The 20810-nt window shown below is 43.3% G+C and overlaps 7 protein-coding genes across 7 annotated transcripts; 2 read left to right on the forward strand and 5 right to left on the reverse strand.

Annotated features, from left to right (window-relative positions):
- Positions 1–34: 34 nt before the first annotated feature.
- On the reverse strand, positions 35–523 carry EAF01_011110 (uncharacterized protein; the record flags this gene model as incomplete). The annotated part of the gene is made up of 1 exon (XM_038919367.1): positions 35–523. The coding sequence occupies one exon, from the start codon at positions 521–523 to the stop codon at positions 35–37; it is 489 nt and encodes a 162-aa protein (XP_038765238.1).
- A 616-nt stretch (positions 524–1139) lies between these two features.
- Positions 1140–2865, forward strand: EAF01_011111 (uncharacterized protein; the record flags this gene model as incomplete). Its single annotated transcript, XM_038919368.1, has 3 exons — positions 1140–1177; positions 1232–1398; positions 1460–2865. 3 exons carry the CDS (start codon positions 1140–1142, stop codon positions 2863–2865), a joined length of 1611 nt encoding a protein of 536 aa, XP_038765239.1.
- A 1710-nt stretch (positions 2866–4575) lies between these two features.
- EAF01_011112 (uncharacterized protein) lies at positions 4576–6759 on the reverse strand (the record flags this gene model as incomplete). Its single annotated transcript, XM_038919369.1, has 1 exon — positions 4576–6759. One exon carries the CDS (start codon positions 6757–6759, stop codon positions 4576–4578), a length of 2184 nt encoding a protein of 727 aa, XP_038765240.1.
- A 2113-nt stretch (positions 6760–8872) lies between these two features.
- EAF01_011113 (uncharacterized protein) lies at positions 8873–10141 on the forward strand (the record flags this gene model as incomplete). Its single annotated transcript, XM_038919370.1, has 1 exon — positions 8873–10141. One exon carries the CDS (start codon positions 8873–8875, stop codon positions 10139–10141), a length of 1269 nt encoding a protein of 422 aa, XP_038765241.1.
- Positions 10142–10538: 397 nt separating this feature from the next.
- EAF01_011114 (uncharacterized protein) lies at positions 10539–13469 on the reverse strand (the record flags this gene model as incomplete). Its single annotated transcript, XM_038919371.1, has 6 exons — positions 10539–12073; positions 12125–12924; positions 12979–13133; positions 13185–13267; positions 13318–13377; positions 13433–13469. The coding sequence occupies 6 exons, from the start codon at positions 13467–13469 to the stop codon at positions 10539–10541; spliced, it is 2670 nt and encodes an 889-aa protein (XP_038765242.1).
- A 909-nt stretch (positions 13470–14378) lies between these two features.
- EAF01_011115 (uncharacterized protein) lies at positions 14379–15694 on the reverse strand (the record flags this gene model as incomplete). The annotated part of the gene is made up of 3 exons (XM_038919372.1): positions 14379–14639; positions 14750–15396; positions 15442–15694. 3 exons carry the CDS (start codon positions 15692–15694, stop codon positions 14379–14381), a joined length of 1161 nt encoding a protein of 386 aa, XP_038765243.1.
- A 970-nt stretch (positions 15695–16664) lies between these two features.
- On the reverse strand, positions 16665–20045 carry EAF01_011116 (uncharacterized protein; the record flags this gene model as incomplete). The annotated part of the gene is made up of 3 exons (XM_038919373.1): positions 16665–18217; positions 18281–19957; positions 20006–20045. The coding sequence occupies 3 exons, from the start codon at positions 20043–20045 to the stop codon at positions 16665–16667; spliced, it is 3270 nt and encodes a 1089-aa protein (XP_038765244.1).
- Between the last annotated feature and the right edge of the window lie 765 nt (positions 20046–20810).

Below are 20810 nucleotides of genomic sequence, written 5' to 3' on the forward strand. Positions count from 1 at the left end.
CTGTAATTTTACACATTTTCTTGATCATCAACACTTATACGACTCTGCATAAAAGCATACCGCCCACCCTCCTTTCTACACATTCTCTTGCTTCCAGGATTCCATTCGATGTGCTGATATAGATACACTCTCCCGGTCTTCTCAAACCCTGCACAAAGTTCGCGTCCTTACCCCTCACAATCTTTGAAAGCCCTTCCACATCCATCCAAATTCTTTTTGTAGGTTTACTGATCATCGACATTTCACTCAACACCGGCTCATTATTCCAGTACTTCATTCCTAGCCACAACCTCCTTGTTGAGATATTTCGCTGCGTAACAGGTTCTGGTACATATGTAGATAATTCATCCATAGGAGGAGGAGTGAGGCCACCGCGGGTGACCGAAGAGAGGAATCCAGAGGATTGGAGACCGAGCATGAGAGTGAGGATCATGTTCGAAGAGGGCACAGAAGTAAGCCCAAGTCGGGCTTTAGAGGCATTTTGAAGATGTGATGCTACGTGAGAGAGTGTGACGAGAGACATGATGAGGATTGGGAGTCTCTAAGACGAATTCGCAAGCCCGCGCGGGCACAATTGGTGCGAGTTATCGGGGGCGTATTCTTCAAAGTGGAGAGTGGATGAGATGCTGAGATGGATGTTAGCTACTTGCCGTGAAAATATAGTTGAATTGCTACTGTCAGATTTTCGCAGGACTCACATTCGCAGATTCAGTAATTGTACTCTCGGAATATTTTCATATAATCTTGGATCACCTTGAAATTGTTCGACTCGCTCGTTCAATTTCCTAATGAAGCCAAAAACCAAAATAATTTATTTTTGCCTCATCTAATCGCGATAAGGTTCTAAGGCATGAACTTTCCATCACCTCAATTCCACCCTTCATTGGTTCTCACTTCATGCAGCTTGCCGCCGACATGGCACTCAACCCCCCATGCCGCAGGTCGATAGCTTGGTATGAAATATTGTAATAATATTAATAAGTCGAATCTCTTTCTCTTTCTGTTCCTCTTTCTTTTCTCTTCTGCTAAGTATAATATTTTTCTCTTTCTTTTTTGTATTGTCTTCTCGTCGCGCAAGAAAGCGTTCGACTTCACTTCTGTAGTGTCTCTTAAGCTATCAATAATCGCAGGTCGATAAAATGGCAGTAAGACCAGGGGAAGATCTCGCAGCTACTTTGTAAGTAAAGCTCTGAAATGTCTAAGGACAAGTCGTTGATCCAACCCTCGATAGGTTCGCAGATATACATTATTACTATGGTCCACCAACAGTCAAACCTCCGCATCACAGATTTGATAAAGGTTCATATGTCTATCTTTTCGAAAATGCAGGACAGAGAAGAGCTCGACTTGAAATAGCCAATAATGCCGGTACTTCGGATCAAGATGCTTTCACTGGTCGTGAGTTATACATATGCAAAATAAATGCGAAAGTCACATACACTAATACCACAATCACCAGATCTTGATTCTGCTCATGTCAAATATTCCTATAAGCATACCACATTAGTTACTTTGACTATAGATGGACCAAATGGACAACAAAGAAATAGTCCCATTGGTGCCCAAGAATGGCATTTACCAACTTTTGATCCTCGAAACGAGACTAAGTACATGTACAGACTTCATACTATTGATTTGTACTTTTGGAATAAAGAAGATGCACTTAATTTTGTGAATGGGGTGCGGAGGGTTCTACCTCAACATCAAATCACAATTGAGGATGAGCCAGCGCCACCACCATCTCACGCAGACGATATGAGTCCAATAGTTCAGCAATTGGAAAATGTAGCTATCTTGGACCCTTCATATCATCATGGTAGAACCAAGACATCTCGAACTTCTCCTCCAGCTGCTATCAACGTTTCATTTCCTGGGCCGCCAAATCCCCCCAGTCAACCATCACAAGCTCCTGCTACTTTTGCGCCAATGGCATATAACCCAGCTGCACCAGCTGCTCCCGAAGCTATTCAGCATCGAGAAAAGACACCTCCGCCAGAAGATGGGGCGGGAAATCCACTTGTTCACGCTGCAACTTCTGATCATGGACAATTTTCTCCACTGTCACAATTTCAGCAACACCAAGGCTTTTCAACTCCTGCTCCACCACCACAACTCCAAAGACAGCAAACTTTCCCTATGATGTCTCCACCTCAACAGTCGGCGCACGGACAAGGAAACTTCGCTGGAGTAACTCCACCACAACATACTATTACCCCTCCGAATTCCAACTATGTCCCCGGCTCCGTTCAACCTACATCCGGACTTCGCTCTCCATTCTCTCAACAATTCGCAATCCAAACCCCTTCATTCGCACCTCCACCCACCGCAAACTCGCCAAACACATTTGCACCACCCCCTACCGACCACACTCCACCCCTCCCAACTCCAACTGGCCCTTCTCCTCCCGCCTACTCCTCTCCCCCTATTTCTCCCAACCAACCTACAACTCAATATGCGACCTTTCCCTCCACTCCATCCTACGCAACCCACAACCTACCCACCCCTGGCCTCTTCTCTCCCGGTTTCGCCCCCCAACACCAAAATCCTCCTCTTTCCTCTCCAGCCCCCGGTCTCCAACCTCTTTCCCCCCCAGGAGGCTTCTCAAACTACACCTACACCGGCACGCAAAATAGTGCCGGTCAACCATTAATGTCCCCCAATGATTACAGTATCCATCAACAAGTCTACAGACCGACGGAAATCGAAGCGAAGTTTAAGAGGAAGGGGAGCGGAAAGGGGAAGAAAGGTGATGACAAGAAAGATGGGAAGGATAAGGGACCGAGAGGGAGATTGGAAGATAATGCTGGGAGGTTGGAGAAGGGTGTTACGGGAATTTTGAAGAAGTTTGAGAAGAAGTATGGTTAAGTAAGGGGGGGAGTTGTGATGGGGTGGGATGGTGTGGACGGGAAAAGGGGATTGGGAATCGATAGATTGGAAATTGAAAATGGTCGAAATCTCGATGGAGTGATTCGAGAAGATTAGTCGAAAGTCAGTATGTTGTCAATATACAGGTCTGGGAAATTGAACTACAGCTTCGGACGAGAACGGAGAGATTTACAAGACAGACACATGTATCGGAAGAGAAGGAAGAGGCGAAAGGGGATGTAAAGGGATTGGAGATTAATATCGTATGTATGTAATGTTGTAATGGGGTATCGTAATAAAGTCAAGTAAAAATTGTTGATATTCTCTCTCTCTCTTGTCTTATTTGATTGTTATGGGTGTCTACGATAGGTGTCTATCTATCTCGTCGGGTATCTTTGGGATTCGTTTATTCTTTAGATGGGATGATTGATTACTATGATCAGGAGAAATGGAAATGCTATTCCATTTGTCTGCATCCAAACACTCCATTTATATTGAATTGCTTTACTCAATCCAAATCAAATCAAACCTATCTGTCTTTGAGTTTAATTCTGATCTCCTCCTCCTGTGTGTGTCTGTGTAAGAGTTTATATATGTATATATGTGTATGTGTGTAAGTGTACTCGAGTATGTATCTACATGTAAATTTTGAAGACTCGAATTGAAGACTCAAATACTATATTTGCATTTATATTTACATACCTACCTATAATAGTATGATAAGCAAATACTCGATGGATTAGATAGATATGAATACATCCTCTCCTCTCTTTTTCTCTCCTCTCCTCTTCTCTCCTCTCTTTCTCTCATCTTTCTTTCTAAAGACCTAGTAATAAATATATATTTTTATTATTATTATTATTTATCCATCTATCTATCTATCTATCTATTCATTTATCTATCCATCTCTTCATTTTCGTCTATCTATCTCTTCATCTCTTCATCTCCATCTTCATCTCCCTTGTGATATTTACCTTTACCTCTCTATCGCCCAGTCTATTTCCCAGATCGGAGTATCTTCCTCTTCCTCTACATCTGCGTCTGCGTCTACCTCTCCATCTATCTATCCATCTAGTTCGGGTATCTAATTCTCATCACATCTAGTATCAATAGATATAACAAACAAGCAAGCAAGCATCAAGTCAAAGGTCAAAGTCAATCCACAAAACAATCAAACGAGTTCTAAGAGATATACACATAAATACACACGTACACAAACACACACACAAAACACACAACATGATATGATTCGAATAAATTGTATTCCCTTTCCTTCCCTTCTTTCATCTCCCCTTTCCAACCCAACCCAGATCAAATCAACCCTTTCCGTCCCAACCTATGTTCCAAGCAATCCCAAATCCCATCCATCCATCCGTCCAGCATCTCAATTCCTATTCACACAAAAAAATGCGCCCTTCGCAATGCCAGACCCAGTCCATATATGTATATATGTATGTACGTACACCCAAACTCCTGGCCCCTTGAAAATTATCCATTCCGTAAGAATTCCCAACGTCCAAGTCCAAACCATAATTGTGGAAAAAAAGAAAGCAAAAAAGCATTACGGATTGCAAATTTATGAGTGGTGATATGCTTGCTATGCTATGCACGTCTTTCTTTCTTTCTTTCTTTCTTTCCTCCTTTCATTCATACAAAACATCTTCTCCCTTTCCTTTTCCCTTCCCCTTCCTTCCGCCCCTCTATCCCCTCCTACGAACGAGTTTGCAACCTCGATGTAAAAGTCGAAACCCAAGGACTAGTAGGCGGAGCAATCGGTACCAATTCCGGTCTTCCCTCACTCTTCTCATCCACTGGCATCTCACTCGATCCCCCCGATGCAAAGAGCGCAAATTGGATATCCTGAGTTAAATCCTCCAATTGTTCATCTGTTTCCGTTGGTACCGTAAGATTATTCGCCTTCTCTTTTTGTTCCGCTGCTGCTTTCCTTGCTTCTCTCAAAAGACTTGCACCGATTGCTGACATGCCTTCATTATCCATTTCAACGCCATTATCGTCGAATTCATCTGGTATCAAGACGCGAGGTGCGAGAGATTCTATATCGCTCGTTTTAACCTTATATTCTAATGCTCTCTTTCCTTCATTGATAAGTTCTTCGGTCCAGCCTAAACATTTCTTTAGACTTTGATTCATTTTCTGACTATCGATTAGTAGTTGTTGATGTTTTGATAAGTCGAGTCGTAATCTTTTTTCGTCCTTCTTTCGATGTTTGAGATCATGTTCGGCTACCGCACCAGGACTTAATGTTCCGGCATCAATGAGATCTTCTTCAGAAGATGGGTCCTCTTCATCTTCTTCGTCTTCCTCATCTTCTAAATCAGAATTTCCCTGGCTAATATCCGATAGACCATTACCATCTCTCTCATCCACGACAGACAAAGTCCCGCTTGTTGCACGTGATGAGGCTCCCGTGGCCATAGATAATCGACCCGAACGACTTAGTCGTTTGTATCTTCGTAATTCCGCCGTTTGCCTCCTCATTTCTCGTTCTAGAGTTCGGTTTATAGCGGCAAGTGATGAGTTCGTAATCTCCAAATCTAAAACCTTCCTTTCATTTCGTGCGATGGCTGCTAATTCGTTCATACGTTCTATCGAAGCTCCGGCTTTGAGTACTTCTTCTATTACTTCATCTTCAGAAGAAAGTGATTCCCCATCATCGTCGTCCTCCTCTTCCTCACTTTCCCCCTCTTCTTCTTCTTCTTCCTCCTCCTCTCCTTCAGGTATCTCATCTGTATGTGACATCGAGGCTGGACTTGATGGTTCTGTGATTGTTATAGGATTCGGTATGTCTGTAGAATGGCCCCCCGATGAAACCTTCCTTGTCAATACCAATCTCTCCATAGATGATCCTGTGCTTGTGTTTCGTTGATGCCCATACCCCCCATCTCCACTTGTTCTTCTTGACTGTGTAACATTATTCGCCGATTGTCCACGAACCACAGCTTTCGGTCGAGGTAAAATAGGAGAAGCCAGTGGGGTCGGAGATCTGGCTGTTGATATTGAGGCATATTGTGTATTTAGTTTTTGTGGTGACGTGGGTCGTTGTGAAGGGGAAGTCGTCGTAGCATTTGCTAATCGTGGCGATGTGACTCGAGAATGAGTTGAGAGAACCGAACTCGGGCGAGGAGGCGCAAATTGTGGTGAAGGTGATAGTCCCAATTCCGGCGTACCGTTGGCATGGAAAAACTTTGCATGACCTCTTTCCTCTCCAAAAGCTGATCCTACGGTTGATGCTCCAGAACGATGTGGTTGTTTCTTGGGGACTTTATCTCCATTGGCATGAAAGAAGGCGGAAGGTTTTTTAGTGAACGCAGGTTTTGTTTGTTGTGTACTGTGACTCTGTGGTTTTACATCACTCGCAAAGAAGAATTTGGAGTCGGCAGAGGATTGTGAAGATTGTGAACAATTTAACTCTGAATTCGAAGGACTGAATGCTACAGTTGATCGTTTCGTCGTATCCCTCTCCATCCCTGAAATACCCAATCCAGACGCATTCTGTGTGGGATCATATAATCGAGGACCTTCAGAAGGTAAGGGAGTTCCTGATGGTGAATGACTTATGCTATCGAATCGAGTCTTTCTTGTACCTGATCTTGCGGTGATATTGTTACCATTCATGAGTGTAGGACCGAGAGTCGATGAATCGTCTTTAATATTATTTGGCGTAGTATTTTCTGGACGTGATTGTCTCGAAGCCGGTCTTGCTGTCGAGACTTTGGGAGTTAATGGAGTCTTGGGTTTGTTTCCTCTATTCGTAGAAGCACTTAAACTTGGTGCCAATGGTCGATTGGGAGTTGTCTTATCGTATGAAGGCATATTTGGATTACCACTTTTGGCGGTCAACGGCGCAGAATCTTTCTGCGAAACCACTCGCATTATGACATTATTGTACTATATGGTAGATGGAGAAATTCGATAAGAAAGACGACTTATGGTGTATGATGTGTGATCTTTTGAGGGGTTGATTGTGAAGAAGGAATGGAATTTGTTTGTTTTTTTGGAGACGGGGTAGATGCAGTGGTAAGTGAGTGAGTGAGTGGTAAGTAGGTAGTAGGTAGTTGATGGACCACTGATAATAATAAGGCGGGCCGATTTGCATGAGTATCAAGCGAATGAATGGGATGAATGAGAATGATGACGGGATGGATGAGTGGATGAGTGGATGGCTGGATGGATGGATAGATAGAAATGTAATAATATTATTATTTGTTCAAGTAGAAATACTAATAAACCATAAGTTAATTAATCAAAAAGGAGTTCTCTATGATGAGTACGAGTACGAGTAGTGATTTAGATACTCGATTAGAATAGGAATAATAAGAAGGATTGCAGGAGCTTTGAATAAGTTATCCACAATATTGGAATAATTGAAACCTTGTGAATATCCATCTAAATTGAATTATGAGACAAGATGCATTTTATATGTATTCGACGATTAAACTACTGTGGTACGATAGGGTAAAACTGTAAAACTGTAAAACTGCAAAGTTCAACGTTTGTGAGATACACGGACGGGGTATAGGAAAAAAAGAGCGGCGTTCTGGTCAAGCTAATCACTGTCTGGGTACGAAGTAAGACATTTGGTACTTTATAATTTCAGAATGATAAAATTTGACCTCCTTATTCTTATTTTTATTCATAGGCATTCAAATAGTTTTACAGCAAATTATCTAGATCTACCGGTAGATGGGAGATGGTGAGTAGGTAGTAAGTAGGTAGTAGATAGTAGATAGATAGTAGGTAGCTTAGCTAGCTAGATATATCAATGTCTTTCGAAGTGATGTTCTATTACATTACTACGATGTGATATACTAGGTATATATAATTCCATTCTTTGAACCAGATAAGATTGTTTCTCATTATTCCGTATATCTTCAATTCATCTATCCTACCTAGATTGTAAATTCATGCAATAAACCGAGTGATCACCTGAGCGTATAGCTACCAACCGAGTTATGAGTTATTATCCCTTAATAACTTCAATATATGAAATCAGTGCCAACAAACATCACTCCAATATAAAATGACAATGACAGCTAAGAGAGACAATATCACCCCTCATCTCAGCACTCTCATCCAAGTAATAACCAACCCATCCCCCCTCTAGAAACATAACTTTGAAGATCATGGGGAACAGCAAAAAGTGCATTAAGAGTCAGACACAGACATATCTAGACATATGTAAAGAACATCTTCCTTGTTTGAGATTCTTTTCCCGGTATATCTATAGACCCTATACCTAATTCATGAGGGATTCCCCTGTTACACGTATGCATAGTGGTGTTGTACATACGTTTAAGGCTTAGTTGGGAGGCTTGTCTGGGTGATGGGTGACGGGAACGGAGTAATCTGTACAGCTCTGCGGTGACTGGATTGTCTCGTGAAAATGATGTTAGTGAGATGGATGAGAAGTGATACCGTGAGGATGTTGTGTCGTATTCTTGTAATACTGCAGTAAGAGTAGATGGATGTATTTGAATGTACAAGCTATATTATGTATTATAGATACGTATATACACGTATATACATGTAAACAAAACAACCAGATAATAACAAGAAACATCAAAGATAATTTAAATCAGCTAATTATCAATCCCAATCCCAAATAACACAAAGCATAAACCATACCAGCGGGCCCTTCCCTATATTCCATCCCATCATACCCCAACCATCCAATCACAAACCCACAACTTACCCGATCGCAAATCCCACCGCGTCACTGAAAAGGGTCCTCATCCTCCATCACTAACCACTGCTGACAGGCTACACTACACCTTAAACGAATTAATTATCCATCGGTATCCAACGTAAGGCTGAGATATTGATGTTAATTACAAATCCATTTGTTTTATTGCATTTACAAGTACAAGTACGTACGTACAATAAAGAATAGGAGTTTGATATTGAATACCTAATCGCTCAATACACATATTCATTGACCCATCTATCCATCCATTCAATCAGTCTTTATTCCTTCCCTCAAACAACTATGGTCCTTCTAGGACTCGGTCTCCTGATCGCCTCAGTTTCTTTTCTATATTATAAACATGCGCCTGCAGGATGGTGGACATTTCTCGAGAGATTGAATTTGCGGCCGGGGGGTAGGATTCGGGATGGGGGTAGCAATCAAAATCGAGATGAAGATGAGAAAGAGAAAGAAGGGAAACAAGAAGATTCGACGCCGAGAAACATAGGAGTAGATGGACGGGAAGACAAAGAAGAGAAATCTTCAACCTTGCCATCACCACCAAATCACACAATAAATGCGCCCACACGAAACTCTACAGCCGCAACAAATGCGCCAACCTTCCAAATCTCCGCCCCTTCTCAAACCCCCTCAATACAACCCCCCTCTCCTCCTCCTTCCAAAGCCGCTCTCGACCGCGCCGCCATGCCCCCACCACCTCCTCTCTTCAAAAAATCCTCGACCACCTCAACTCCAACCCCAAAGACCAAAACCCAACCCAAAACCCCCTCATCACCCACTACTCCGCGCGCGCACGCTTCTCAACCTCCTCTGCAAACTCCCCAAATCCCTAGCTTTTCGCTCGACACTACGAATTCCACATCCTCATCCATAGATCTAGAATCTGAATCCGAACCCGAACCAGAACCAGAAATCCCCTCTTTCCCCGCTGCCCATTCCGCACAACGCGCTTCGAATACCGGGTCGCGAGTCCCTCCACGATTAAATCCTCTTCCTGCTTTTAAATCCACAACCTCATCACTCTCCGCCCCCTCTCGCAGCCCCCTCCCAAACCGCAACCCCCCCTCTCGCAGCCCCCTCCCAAACCGCAACCCCCCCTCCTCATCACTCACAACCCCCTCCCTCGCCCCCCCACCATCCCACACCACCATCCCCTCCAAACCCCGCAAAAAGGTCCTCCTCACCCCCAACCACTCCCCCCTCGACTGGGCCCGTCTCACTTCCTCCCCGACCTCCAATCTCCGCAATCTCCCTCCCTCCACCCCTCTCCTCCGCGTTCCTCCTTCCCTCTTAAAACAATTCTCCGGCCGAAAAGGTAAAGATGCGTGGACGGTGCTGGGAGGGAAGGTGTATAACATTACTCCCTATTTACCGTATCATCCGGGGGGCGAACCGGAACTACTAAAGTGTGCGGGAAGAGATGGGACGAGATTGTTTGGGGAGGTACATCCGTGGGTTAATTGGGAGGGTATGCTGGAGGCGTGTTTGGTGGGGATTAGTGTTGGGGAAGAGGAGTTTGAGGGGGTGGGCGGGTTGGAGGATATGGACTAGTGGGGGAAGGAAATAGAGAGAGAAAGAGGAAGAGGAAGGCTTATAATTGAGAGAGGGGAGGGTTTGTGATGTGTATGTATGGAGTGTGGGGAGTATAGGAAATTAGATAGATAGAGTAGACTTGGCTGGATTATTACATAAATGAGCATAGCTGTATAGATAGGTGCTTCATGAACAGGGATGTATGATATAGACAGACAAACGTACAGAGATCAATATGGCTCTCAGGAATAAATTAGAAGATAGAGAGTAAAATTAGCTGATTTAGCATCAATCTACCAATCCAGATTAATCGGATCAAATCAGATCATTAAGCAAACAGCCGGCACCATGAATTCACCACCCCCATAAATTCACTGCCATCCCTCTCTCTCTCCCCCCATCCACCATCCCCCTCCTACCTAAAAACAAACCTATCCTCATCTTCCTCCTCCACCACCCTCCTCCTTCCACTTCCAGCTCCCGCCCCCGTCCTCACCCTCTTAACCGACGCCGTCTTCTCCAACAAACTTGCCGCCGCCCTTTTGTTTCCACCCACCCCAATACTACCATCCCTTTCCCTTCCCGTCCCACTCAACCCATTACTCCTCAAACTCTCCTTCTGCGTCGTCGAGGCTCGTGAACTTCGTCCTGTGGATGCGGGGGTTAGGGAGCGGAATATACCTGGATCGTCTTCATTTTCATTTTCATTTCCATTTCCGTTTCCATTTTGATATTGATCTTGATTTTCATCCTCCGATTCCGGTACGATCTCCACTTCTGCGCTCAAAGCACGCGCATCCATTGGATTTTCCGGCAATTCCTCATCTTCATTTTCAGAGTTCATTTCTCGGGGTTGTGGCTTTGATTTCGGTTTTGCTTTTGCTTTGGAGCGGGATGAGGAGATTGGGGTTTGTGTTTCTTGCGTTTCTGTTTCTGCTTGTGTTTGTGTTTCTTTTGCTTTGCCTTTGCCTTTGTTTCTTCGGGGCTGGGTATCGTTATCGTTTCCTTCTAGTCCCCAATAATCATCACTATTTCCATTGTCTCTCTTCCTAACTTCTTCAAGAGGTACGATGACTCTAGCATGAGCTCTTACTGGTCCATCTTCTGCGCCTCTCCTTCTGAATTTCTTAAAGTTCTTCCGTCCATTCCATTTATCATCCCATCTTTCACTTTCGTCCATATGTCTTACAGTTTTTGGTGCCGGTCTGGATCGCTTAACTTCCATGTCCTCCACTATGGTTAGCTTGCGCATTTCCTCGATATCGATTGTTGAGACAGCTTGTTTCAGAGATTTTTCTTCGGCTTGTGCGGCTGCTTCAGCACGTTCACGTTGCTGGGCTACCAAAGCTTCGATATCGACTTCTTTCTTTTCTTTCCTTTTCGCTGATTCAGGAGCCACTACTTCTTTCTTAATGACAGGAGGTGGAGGAGTTGGTTCTCCTCTTTCTCGACGTTGTCGTTTAAAGGATGCAGTAGTGGGTGCGAAACTATCCATGTATGACTTTTCTTCGGGAATTGGGGGCGCAGACCTTTTTCTTGTTGATCGCCGTGTCGGTTGAGATGATTCTTCAGGTTCCACAGACTGGGACATTGCGCGGTATGTTTGAACTTCGCGGTTCGGATCTTGAGAAACAAAGAGACCTTGGGATTCTTCGGGGAGATCTTGTTCTACTACCATGGCTTCGGGTATAGAAGCTAGAGAGACCGGTGCTGGTGGAGGATCATCATCGTCATCATCATCAAAACCACTAAAACGACTTGTCACAGCTCTCCTTGATCTACCTCTTCGAAATTGAGTTTCTTGCGAGATTGCACCCTTAGGAGCAGAAGCTGTGGAGGAAGCACTAGCCGAATTAGGCTTAGGTGTTGTAACTGGGTCAGCCTTGGGGGGTAGAATAGGATGAGACTCAGCAGACGCATCTATTAGTCTACCAGCGTTTGGATACGTAGCTTATAATTGTCAGTCAATCCAATCACCAGTGAATTCAAAAGTAAGCTTACCTGGCGTTGAAGCTGGAGCTACAACTCCAGACATCTCTACTTCAAGAGGTCTCCTCAATAAACTCGCATCTGTCTTGAGTATTGCATCCAAGAATTCACTTTGTAATATGAGTCGTTGATCCAAAGCCAAAGCAACTTGACTAGCAAAGTCTTTGAACCATTCAACACCTTCTCCTTTGGTGGGATGAAAGCCCACAACCGCAACACCCTTTCCCTCGCTTCCATCCTCAAACTCACCCACTCCTTTTTCTCCTGCCACATTCTTTACATATCTTACAAAGTCATTCACCGGAGTTTGTGCAGGTGTAACTTCACGATATAATGCTTTTCCACGTCCATCCGTAATGGGCGCTAGAAGTGTCTCAAATTGAGCTTTATCGTAGAAAACAAATGTATAACCATCAAACATAGTTTGTCTCGAGAGATCGGGAGCATAAGATGATGCAGGTTCATCTGTAGGTTCCGTGCCGCGCTCCGGGAGATATTGGACAGCAGCTGGGAAATTATCTTTGAAATCTTTCTCCAAGCTACAAGTACCATCTGATTCTGGCGTGGTAGCATCAACAATGGCTTTGATGAATGGATCATTATCCACTATAAACTTTCCATTAATCAAAGCTCGAAGTCCTTTCGCCGTATTCCGTTTTTTGACAACAACATGAGACGTTATACCACGTTCATATTCGGTAAGAACTTTTATGTCGAGTGGGCCAAACGTTTCATAAAGCGCTCTGAGAGGATCGGCTTTCAAATCTTTTGAAGAGAAAGAGAATGATAAAGCAACGGGGCACCAGGTAATTCTACATAATTCAGCATCACTCACACATGTCGAAAGGATCAAGGAAAGCTCTTACCGGAATAAATGTTTAGATCTTCCTATCATTATTTCATTAACTTCACCCTTAAGCTCATAGTCCTCAATACCCTTGATTGGCTCTCCATTTACCGTGGTTCCAAATTTAGTCTTTTGGTCGTTCAAAATGACTTTTGACCGGCTTTTGGGATTTCTCTTCGTAGGGTTCTCAGTTCAAATTCCAAATCTGACTTGGCTGGTACTTACACAATCATCTGGACCAGTAACTTCAACCTCTACCGTTAAATGCTGTCTCGAAACTGACTTGTCGGCGATCGCGAAATGGCCATCTTTGCTTTCATCAGCTGAGTTAGAAGCCAAAGAATTCGGTCAAACAAACCTTCGGAAACCGTCCTACCGAAGAGATATTTCTTCCCGGGAACGAGCCACCGCGTTTTACCTGCAGGATCTTAGTATCGTTCTTGGTGGAACTGTGTACCAATATAAATATTTACCATCAAAGAAGTCTCCATCGTTTTCTATGGTCCACATGGTAAATAGAGTGGGATTGATCGTTGTAAATTGAGGACACTTTCTTGTTGACCCATAACAATTACAGAGCTATTCAAGAGGAATATCGACGATAATATTTTGTGTTTGGTGGTAATAGTACTGAAGGATAGTTTCACCAGTTCGTAGTGTTATGACACTTATTGATGGATCGATTAGTAGGCAGCACAGAGTAGAAGAGATGGGATGGAAGCTTAACACGCGAATCTTTACCTCGCAAAACGCCTGGTCACATGCAGATTGCGATAAGGAGCAGTACAAAAAGACAATGTGATTAGGTAAGCACTATATCCTAGCAGCCCCATTCCGACACTGTACCTCACCGGGAATGCACCATCAGACGAAGATGCTTCACCAATAGCAACGGATTTCAGTATTCAGTATTCTCGTTTCGGTCTTCACTTATTCACAGAAGCTTTACTACTATTCTGTTCAAACGTAAACTCTAATAACACCTTCATCAATGATTGTAGCACATGAACTTTACGTCTCTCCCACCTTCACCTCCCCCTATGCTTCGTTTCAGATATGTTGGAAGTCACAATCTATGTGTAGAATACTAGATTGTTCGAGAGGTCAATACCCATTCATACAGAAAACGTTTCCAAGAATAACAATCTTCAATGATAGCAAGAATTCACATAGGATGAATTGCAGATTCTCTTTTTTCTGCTACACTTCTACGGCTCGAAAAAGTATCGGGTGGCGAGTCATTGTATATCTCGAGTTCCAATACAGTTTCTTATGAAAAGAAAAGACGAGGATGAACAGCTAAAGCTTGCTACAAGAGCTCACTCTGCATGTATTTCAAATATCAAAAAGTTGCGACTGTCTTCTAGTGAGAGGGCTAGGTAGATCATTCTCCAAGCTATGGATCTGAAAGACAACAAATCATGAGAACAGCAGAGCGGCAGAAGGAAAGCTTCCATTGGGATCCGAGACTTGATAAAATACAGTCGATTCTCCACTATGTATCTTGAATTGACATGATGAAACAGTGATGAGATACCGATGATCGGGAGGATTGGCAATTGAAAGAATCTCAGAACATGCTTCCTCAGCGGTTGCCAGATCTTGTTCCTCTAGAACTTGTAAAAAAGGCTCGTAGAGCTCCTCAACGATGTCTTTTCCCCCACCAAAATCTACATTATTCTGGCAAAAGTTAAAACTTCCAATTCTTGTGAATGTACCCGTTTGGAATTTGTGTTTCGAAGAACAATGCCATATATTCCCAATCCATGAATAGACTCGTTCGGATTGACCTTTCTAACAAAGCCAATTGAGCCTCCAATTAATAGTACCAAATGTAGAGATTGAATATAGTTTTGGTCAATGTCATCCAGACAGTCTAAAAAGTTTGGGAATATCTTCATTTGGCCACGAAAATTTAACGAGACTGCGGCATCATTTTTACACCCTGCTCCATCTAATGCCCCTATGTAAGCGATGTGGCCAGCTGCCATGGTAGAGCAAGCGAGTCGGGCAAATCCATCAATAACCTGTCCGAAAGGATCGTGACCGTAAGGAGTCGTGCCAGCATCCACAACATGCGCATATCTGGTATCGAGGATATCACCGTATAACACCGGCCATGCTATCCGCCCATAAATGGAAGCCCAAGACCAAGAAGGGGCTCGCCAGAGCGGTCGCTCCCTGGCGTTACATCCCGCCAGATCCCAGCAAAGCTGCTCTTCGATTTTTTTCCTCCACACCCCGGCCAAATCCTGATCGCCATTCTCGTCGAATTCCAGTTTCGCAATGCCAGGAAGTGCTGGTAATTTGTCGTTTTCATATGTCAGATTAGCTGCCGAATAAAGTTGAACGACTTGAGGCCACTGCCACTCAAACATCCCTGTTCGGTAGATAGGTGACCGAGCACAACTTTCTCGGACTCTTTCGGGGAAGAACTCTGTCGCAATGAAAGACCTGCATTCTCAAAATGCGCCACGATTACCGAAGTGAATGGTCCGTGGCAGCAAGATTTTCTCTTGTAACGCCCATGCTCTTGTTCCAACATGGGCTTCTACGGTAGAATAATCGTATTCCTTCTGGCATAGAAAATCTTGTACTCTTTGCCGACCACCATCAGTAATTCGTGCTCGGAGGCCGCCACTGAAGTCTGGCGGTTCAAGAAAACAACCTTCGGAGCTATCACGAGCTGACGAGGCAGCTATTGTGATGACACGATCTCCGTAGACTGAGCTCATTAACCCAGATTCCTTTTGCCAATCATTGTCATCATCCTGTATAATGCACAAAGAGTCGATCTATATGTAATCAATGCCCATTTTCCTTGTAGTATTAATTGAACCCTTGAAAGGCTTTGGAAGAATACCCAGTGGTATCCCATTCATCAATTGGCCAATGTTTTTGGTTGTAAGCTTGATGACCTTATGAGATCCCTAGCTATGAGATATTGTTGCATATCGCAATCTATCTTGATAGTTAGCCGTGAGAATAAGTCGTGGCAATCCCCAGCGACAAATTTTAGCCTCGTTGGCAAAATCTCGTTGTTATTGCTCTTGCAGGCTTCATGCTTTTGGATAAAATGCGATAGCCAGTTTTTCGCTGTGTTGAATACAACTGGCAATTTGTCAAAACAATCAACTTTGCTCGGTTAGTAGGTTAAACGAAGACTAATGTTGATATAACGAACCTGACACTGGGAGGAAAGTGAAATCAAACATCAGTTCAGACGCTATCCCTTCATCGAAACTATTGCAGACCTTCCGCGGTAGATTTAGCCAAAGCAGTTGGGATCGATTTGCACCCCAGTTTTGAATGGACAAAAACGATATTGACCTCTTGCCCAGGAGCAATAAGCGATTCTCAATCCCTTTCGTCGCCAAAGAATCAGGGCCTTGGATGTTATTGGGTGAAATTTGTAAGATTACTACTTGGTGTGACTAGATGATGAAGTGTGCACTGAAACATTCCATGCACGTAAGAATTCATGTGGGTGACTAGGTATCGTTTCAAACTTCATGTATGCATTAACTTTTGGACTTGTAACTTTTGAAGATCCTTTTATACCTACTCAAGACAGAAAACATTACAATCAACACAGAATCCAATGCCATAATCATAAGATACAAACTCCACCACTGTAGTAGACCAAGACCAAATCATCATTCATCACGAAGAAAAACATGAGAATCATGAGAACATTCCGCCAACCTACCCACTTCGTCGCATCCAACCCAAAAATCTCAATTTCCTAGAATCTGCCTCAGCAGACTCACTCCTCTGTGTCTGCAGTCCCGTGCTCGTGAAACTTCTCTGAGGAGCTGGTGCAGATATCATAGGTAAACCTGGCCAGGTCGTCGGATGTACTAAGGAAACTGGCCTATGAACTTTTGCTGGAGATCTAATGACACTATCGGTCGATGTAGATGCAGATTGAAGAGCTCGAATGCTTAAAAGATATTTGGGGTCACGTTCATTCATACTATTCAAAGTATTTGGAGAGGTGGCGGTTGCTGGTCTTGCAGGTGGTGAAGGTGTGCGGAGTAGACTTCGGTCGATTGGCGTTTCGAGAACCGACTCCTGTATATTATCATTGACATTTTGTGGAGAAGGGTGAGGCGAACTATAATTAGTGCTATCTTTCAAGGCTTTTGGTCGAGAGTCCCCTGCGGAATTCTGAACAAGACAGTTGTCGTCAGACTTTGTTGAGGTTTCTACTTCAGTAAATTTGCCAGGAGATGGTGGGGATGGGGGATTGATATGGCCTTCATCGCTTCCTAACATAGAATTTCCTATGTGAGCCCGAACACGTTTCAAGTGGAGATCACTTGGTACTTTTAGTGTTCCTGGTCTAATTTCCGCTGTGGAAGTATAGGGGTTAATGCGAGTTGTGTTCACAGGACTCTCTGGAATATCAGGCATTTGTCTTTCACTAAATTGCGATCTTCTTTTGCTTGAGAAATTGGAGGGCTTAGGCAATGCTTTGTCTTTCTCGTTGTAGATTGATCGATGAATCTCTTCTTTAGGAGGAAGAACTTCTCTTCGGTTTGTCTTTGGACTATCACAAGCATTGTCTGTACCTTGTTGGACTAGATTGATCACAGCAAAACTCGACGTTTGTTCTTCTTGACTATTCAGATCAGCTTCAAGATATTCTTCCATCTGACGATAGAAGTGACCAGGACTAAAATCTCTAGAATTTCGTGGGTTCAGCTTTTTTGTATGTCGTTTCGAGTTGTTACGGTCCTCTGCCTCCATGACTTGATAGGTCAATGCAGACTTCTCGGTCGAATCAAATAAAGATTTCACTGGGCTATGAGATGAGTCAGTCGGATTAATTGGTGGTGAAAGTTCCTGATACAGTTTGACATGTTCACCAACTGTCGTGACAGAAAGCGAAGTATCTGGTCTCGCTGGGAGATCATCGTTATTTCCAGGGCGTTCAAGGGAGTAGACTGACGCCTCGTACAACCAAGGACTATGGTGACTTTCCTGATAATCTGGATATCGTGGTGACATCGGAGCAATAGAAGCACTATATAGATCTGGTGTCTGCTTTACGCCTGGATATTGTTGAGGAAGTGGTGGCCAAGCAGATCTATCGGGAACAATCAATTGACGAGAGGTTTCTCCTTGTTCGAACATAGCTTTGAATAGAGTTCTGGCGTAATCGAGAGGAAATCCGGCGATTCTGACCGATGTAACAGTGCCACGAAGGTTTATGATTGCATCGCAAAACTGCATGGCTTCCTTTGGAAAGTATTCTGGTAGAAGAATTAGTAGGGAACGGGACGACCTTTGAAACATGTAGGAAAAGGCAGACATACCAAACACTTCGTCTGCCTTCCAATCGGGATCATTCTCATCAAATGGACGATAACCATTGAAACGTCGACACAATAGAGTAAGCTCAGCCATTCTGCCACGTCGCTGCATCAAACCACTGACGAGATCAAGTAAAAGACGTTCCATTTTTTCCACGTTATACTCAAATCGCCTCGCAAACTTGAGCGCATTACCACCAAACCGAGTGAGATCGAGTTCAATTGTGAGGTGTTGAATCCTATCCAAAAATTTGGGCAACCAAATACTCGAGAGCGGAGTAAAAATTGAACTGCAAAATGGAGTCAAGGTAACGTGAAAGTGATATTCTGTCCAAAAGTAGGTCATTAAATCATTTCTCATGAGGCTAAAAGATGCCAGTGCACCCGAAACCATTTCAAGAACGTTCCATGGCGAAGTGAAGTAGTAATCATGATAGCAATTTCTCCAAGCAAATTCAGGGGATAGAGATACCATAATATCTGTGCTACTAGGTAAACAATAAAAATAAATCTTACGGCGAACTTTGGTAGGCATATCAAAAAATGGAGAGAATTTGTCGCTCATTCGGGGTGGAAGACAATGCTCGAAACTCTCATTGGAATTCAAAGGCACGCCATCGTTAGCGCAAAGGTCCCAATTTCTATCGAATGGAGGATCCCAAGGAAGGGTGGTCTCTTTGGCAATCGTCGAGATGTAATTTAGTTGAGATCTTGAAATTTCTCTACTAGGCCCTAATGCTAAACGCCGAAGTCGTGTAGGTTGTGAAGGTTTTTTGCTTTTTGTAGACGAGTTGCGAGAGACAGATAGCCAGCTCGAGCGATTAGACTTGCTTGAACTTGATGGAGGTTGAAGAGTCAATAACATATCATTCTGTGAGGGAATGACTTGGACACCTTCTGGGATTTGGAATGAAACCACTGACGTTCGCTTTGCAGTTGGGGGCGGAAGAGGTTGTTCAGATTTCAGCTTTGTGTAATTCATTATCGGTGGAACCCATACTCCTGCAGAATATCTGCTAGATGTAGAAGATGCTCGAGTTGGCAGCAAAACCTCTTTCTCTGGTAACTGAAGTTCCTTTATAGATTGAATGGAGGATCGAATATTAGGAGTTGTCGAGGCAGAATGAAGTTTCCTAGGAAGGGGCGATTCAGCCGAAGATGACATTTGAGTTGGAAGGAACTGATTGTTTCCTTGTGAAGGAACATCCTTAAGTAATTGAACAGAATGTTTATTATCGGTAAAGAAGGTAGTGGAAAGGGATCTGCTAAGTTTGCTTGCGGTGGATGCTGCACGAGTCGGGGTTTCTTTCTTGGGTGAAAAGATTTCTTGCATAGATTGCACAGATATTCTGTTGCTGAAAGAAAAGGGCCTCGACGTGCGCGCTTTGGTGACTTCTGATGATGAACTATTCGAAAGCAGTTGACCTTGCTGTGACGACAATATTTCAGTGGATTTGGTGACAACATGACTGTTGGGAGACAAAGAGGTGGACTTTTTGAATCTGCTAGATTTCGATGAGATGCTAGCTGGCAGAGATTGGCCTTTGAGTGAGGATAAAGAATTGTGAGTTGACTCAACAGAGCAACCACTGGTCTGAGACGTTGTCGGAGAGTCAGATTTTCGAGAGAGAGGAGACAAAGATCGTTTAATTGACCCTACAATAGACCGTCGTAATGACACTGATATTGTTAGCCAGATTTGGATAAAAGATTATTCTGAGAGCTTACATCTCTTGTTTCCAGAGCCTATTTTCTCTGTATAGTCCATGGCTTCCCAGAAGTAATTCAGACTAAGTTGTTTATGAATTATTGGGATGCGCCGAAGAATTGGTTGAAATAATTGATTAGTTTGATCACCGTGAATTGAAATTTTTATTAGCCGAGCAATACCAGCAAGGCTGTGCACAACCTGTGAATAGGTAGGTAGCTAGCTAATGAAGTGATGGATGAAATTTCTTCTGACTTGTCTTTAGTGAATTTCACATTCTAGATTCAATAGCAGAATGTTGATGACTTGTTCATATTGATCTTCCTCCTGGAAAAGTCTCGACACAAACCTAGTCTATGTTCCATGGCTTACCGATTTACCAACTTATCAGTACCTCTAAATATAATAACATGGCAAGAGAAAAGCATGTTTCAAATGCTTACAATTTCTCAGTAGACGATGGAAACAGCGACCTTGACTTATCAAAGAAACTATACAGCTCTGAAAAGAAACCTTCATCCTGGAATATTTCATGACTCAAATTATGAATCAGGAATATTCACAATCTTGCTTAAAATAAGTTCACATGGAGAGATTTGACTCTCTCATCTCACTTGAGAAGCCTATCTAGGAAATGTATAAGAAATAATGCACCACGGTCATGGATCTGTAACCGTGAAACTTTGAGATATACCCGCCAGCTTCGCTACCCCCAATGTAAAATACAACGAATCGGTAGCCACTCTATCTACTGAGAACTGGTGAGTAGATATTGCCATATGGCAAGTATCGTTCTTCTGTCAACAGTGACAGGTTGCATCAATC

The sequence above is a fragment of the Botrytis porri genome, assembly GCF_014898465.1.
Source record: "Botrytis porri strain MUCL 3234 chromosome Unknown BPOR_019, whole genome shotgun sequence".
Taxonomy (NCBI): domain Eukaryota; kingdom Fungi; phylum Ascomycota; class Leotiomycetes; order Helotiales; family Sclerotiniaceae; genus Botrytis; species Botrytis porri.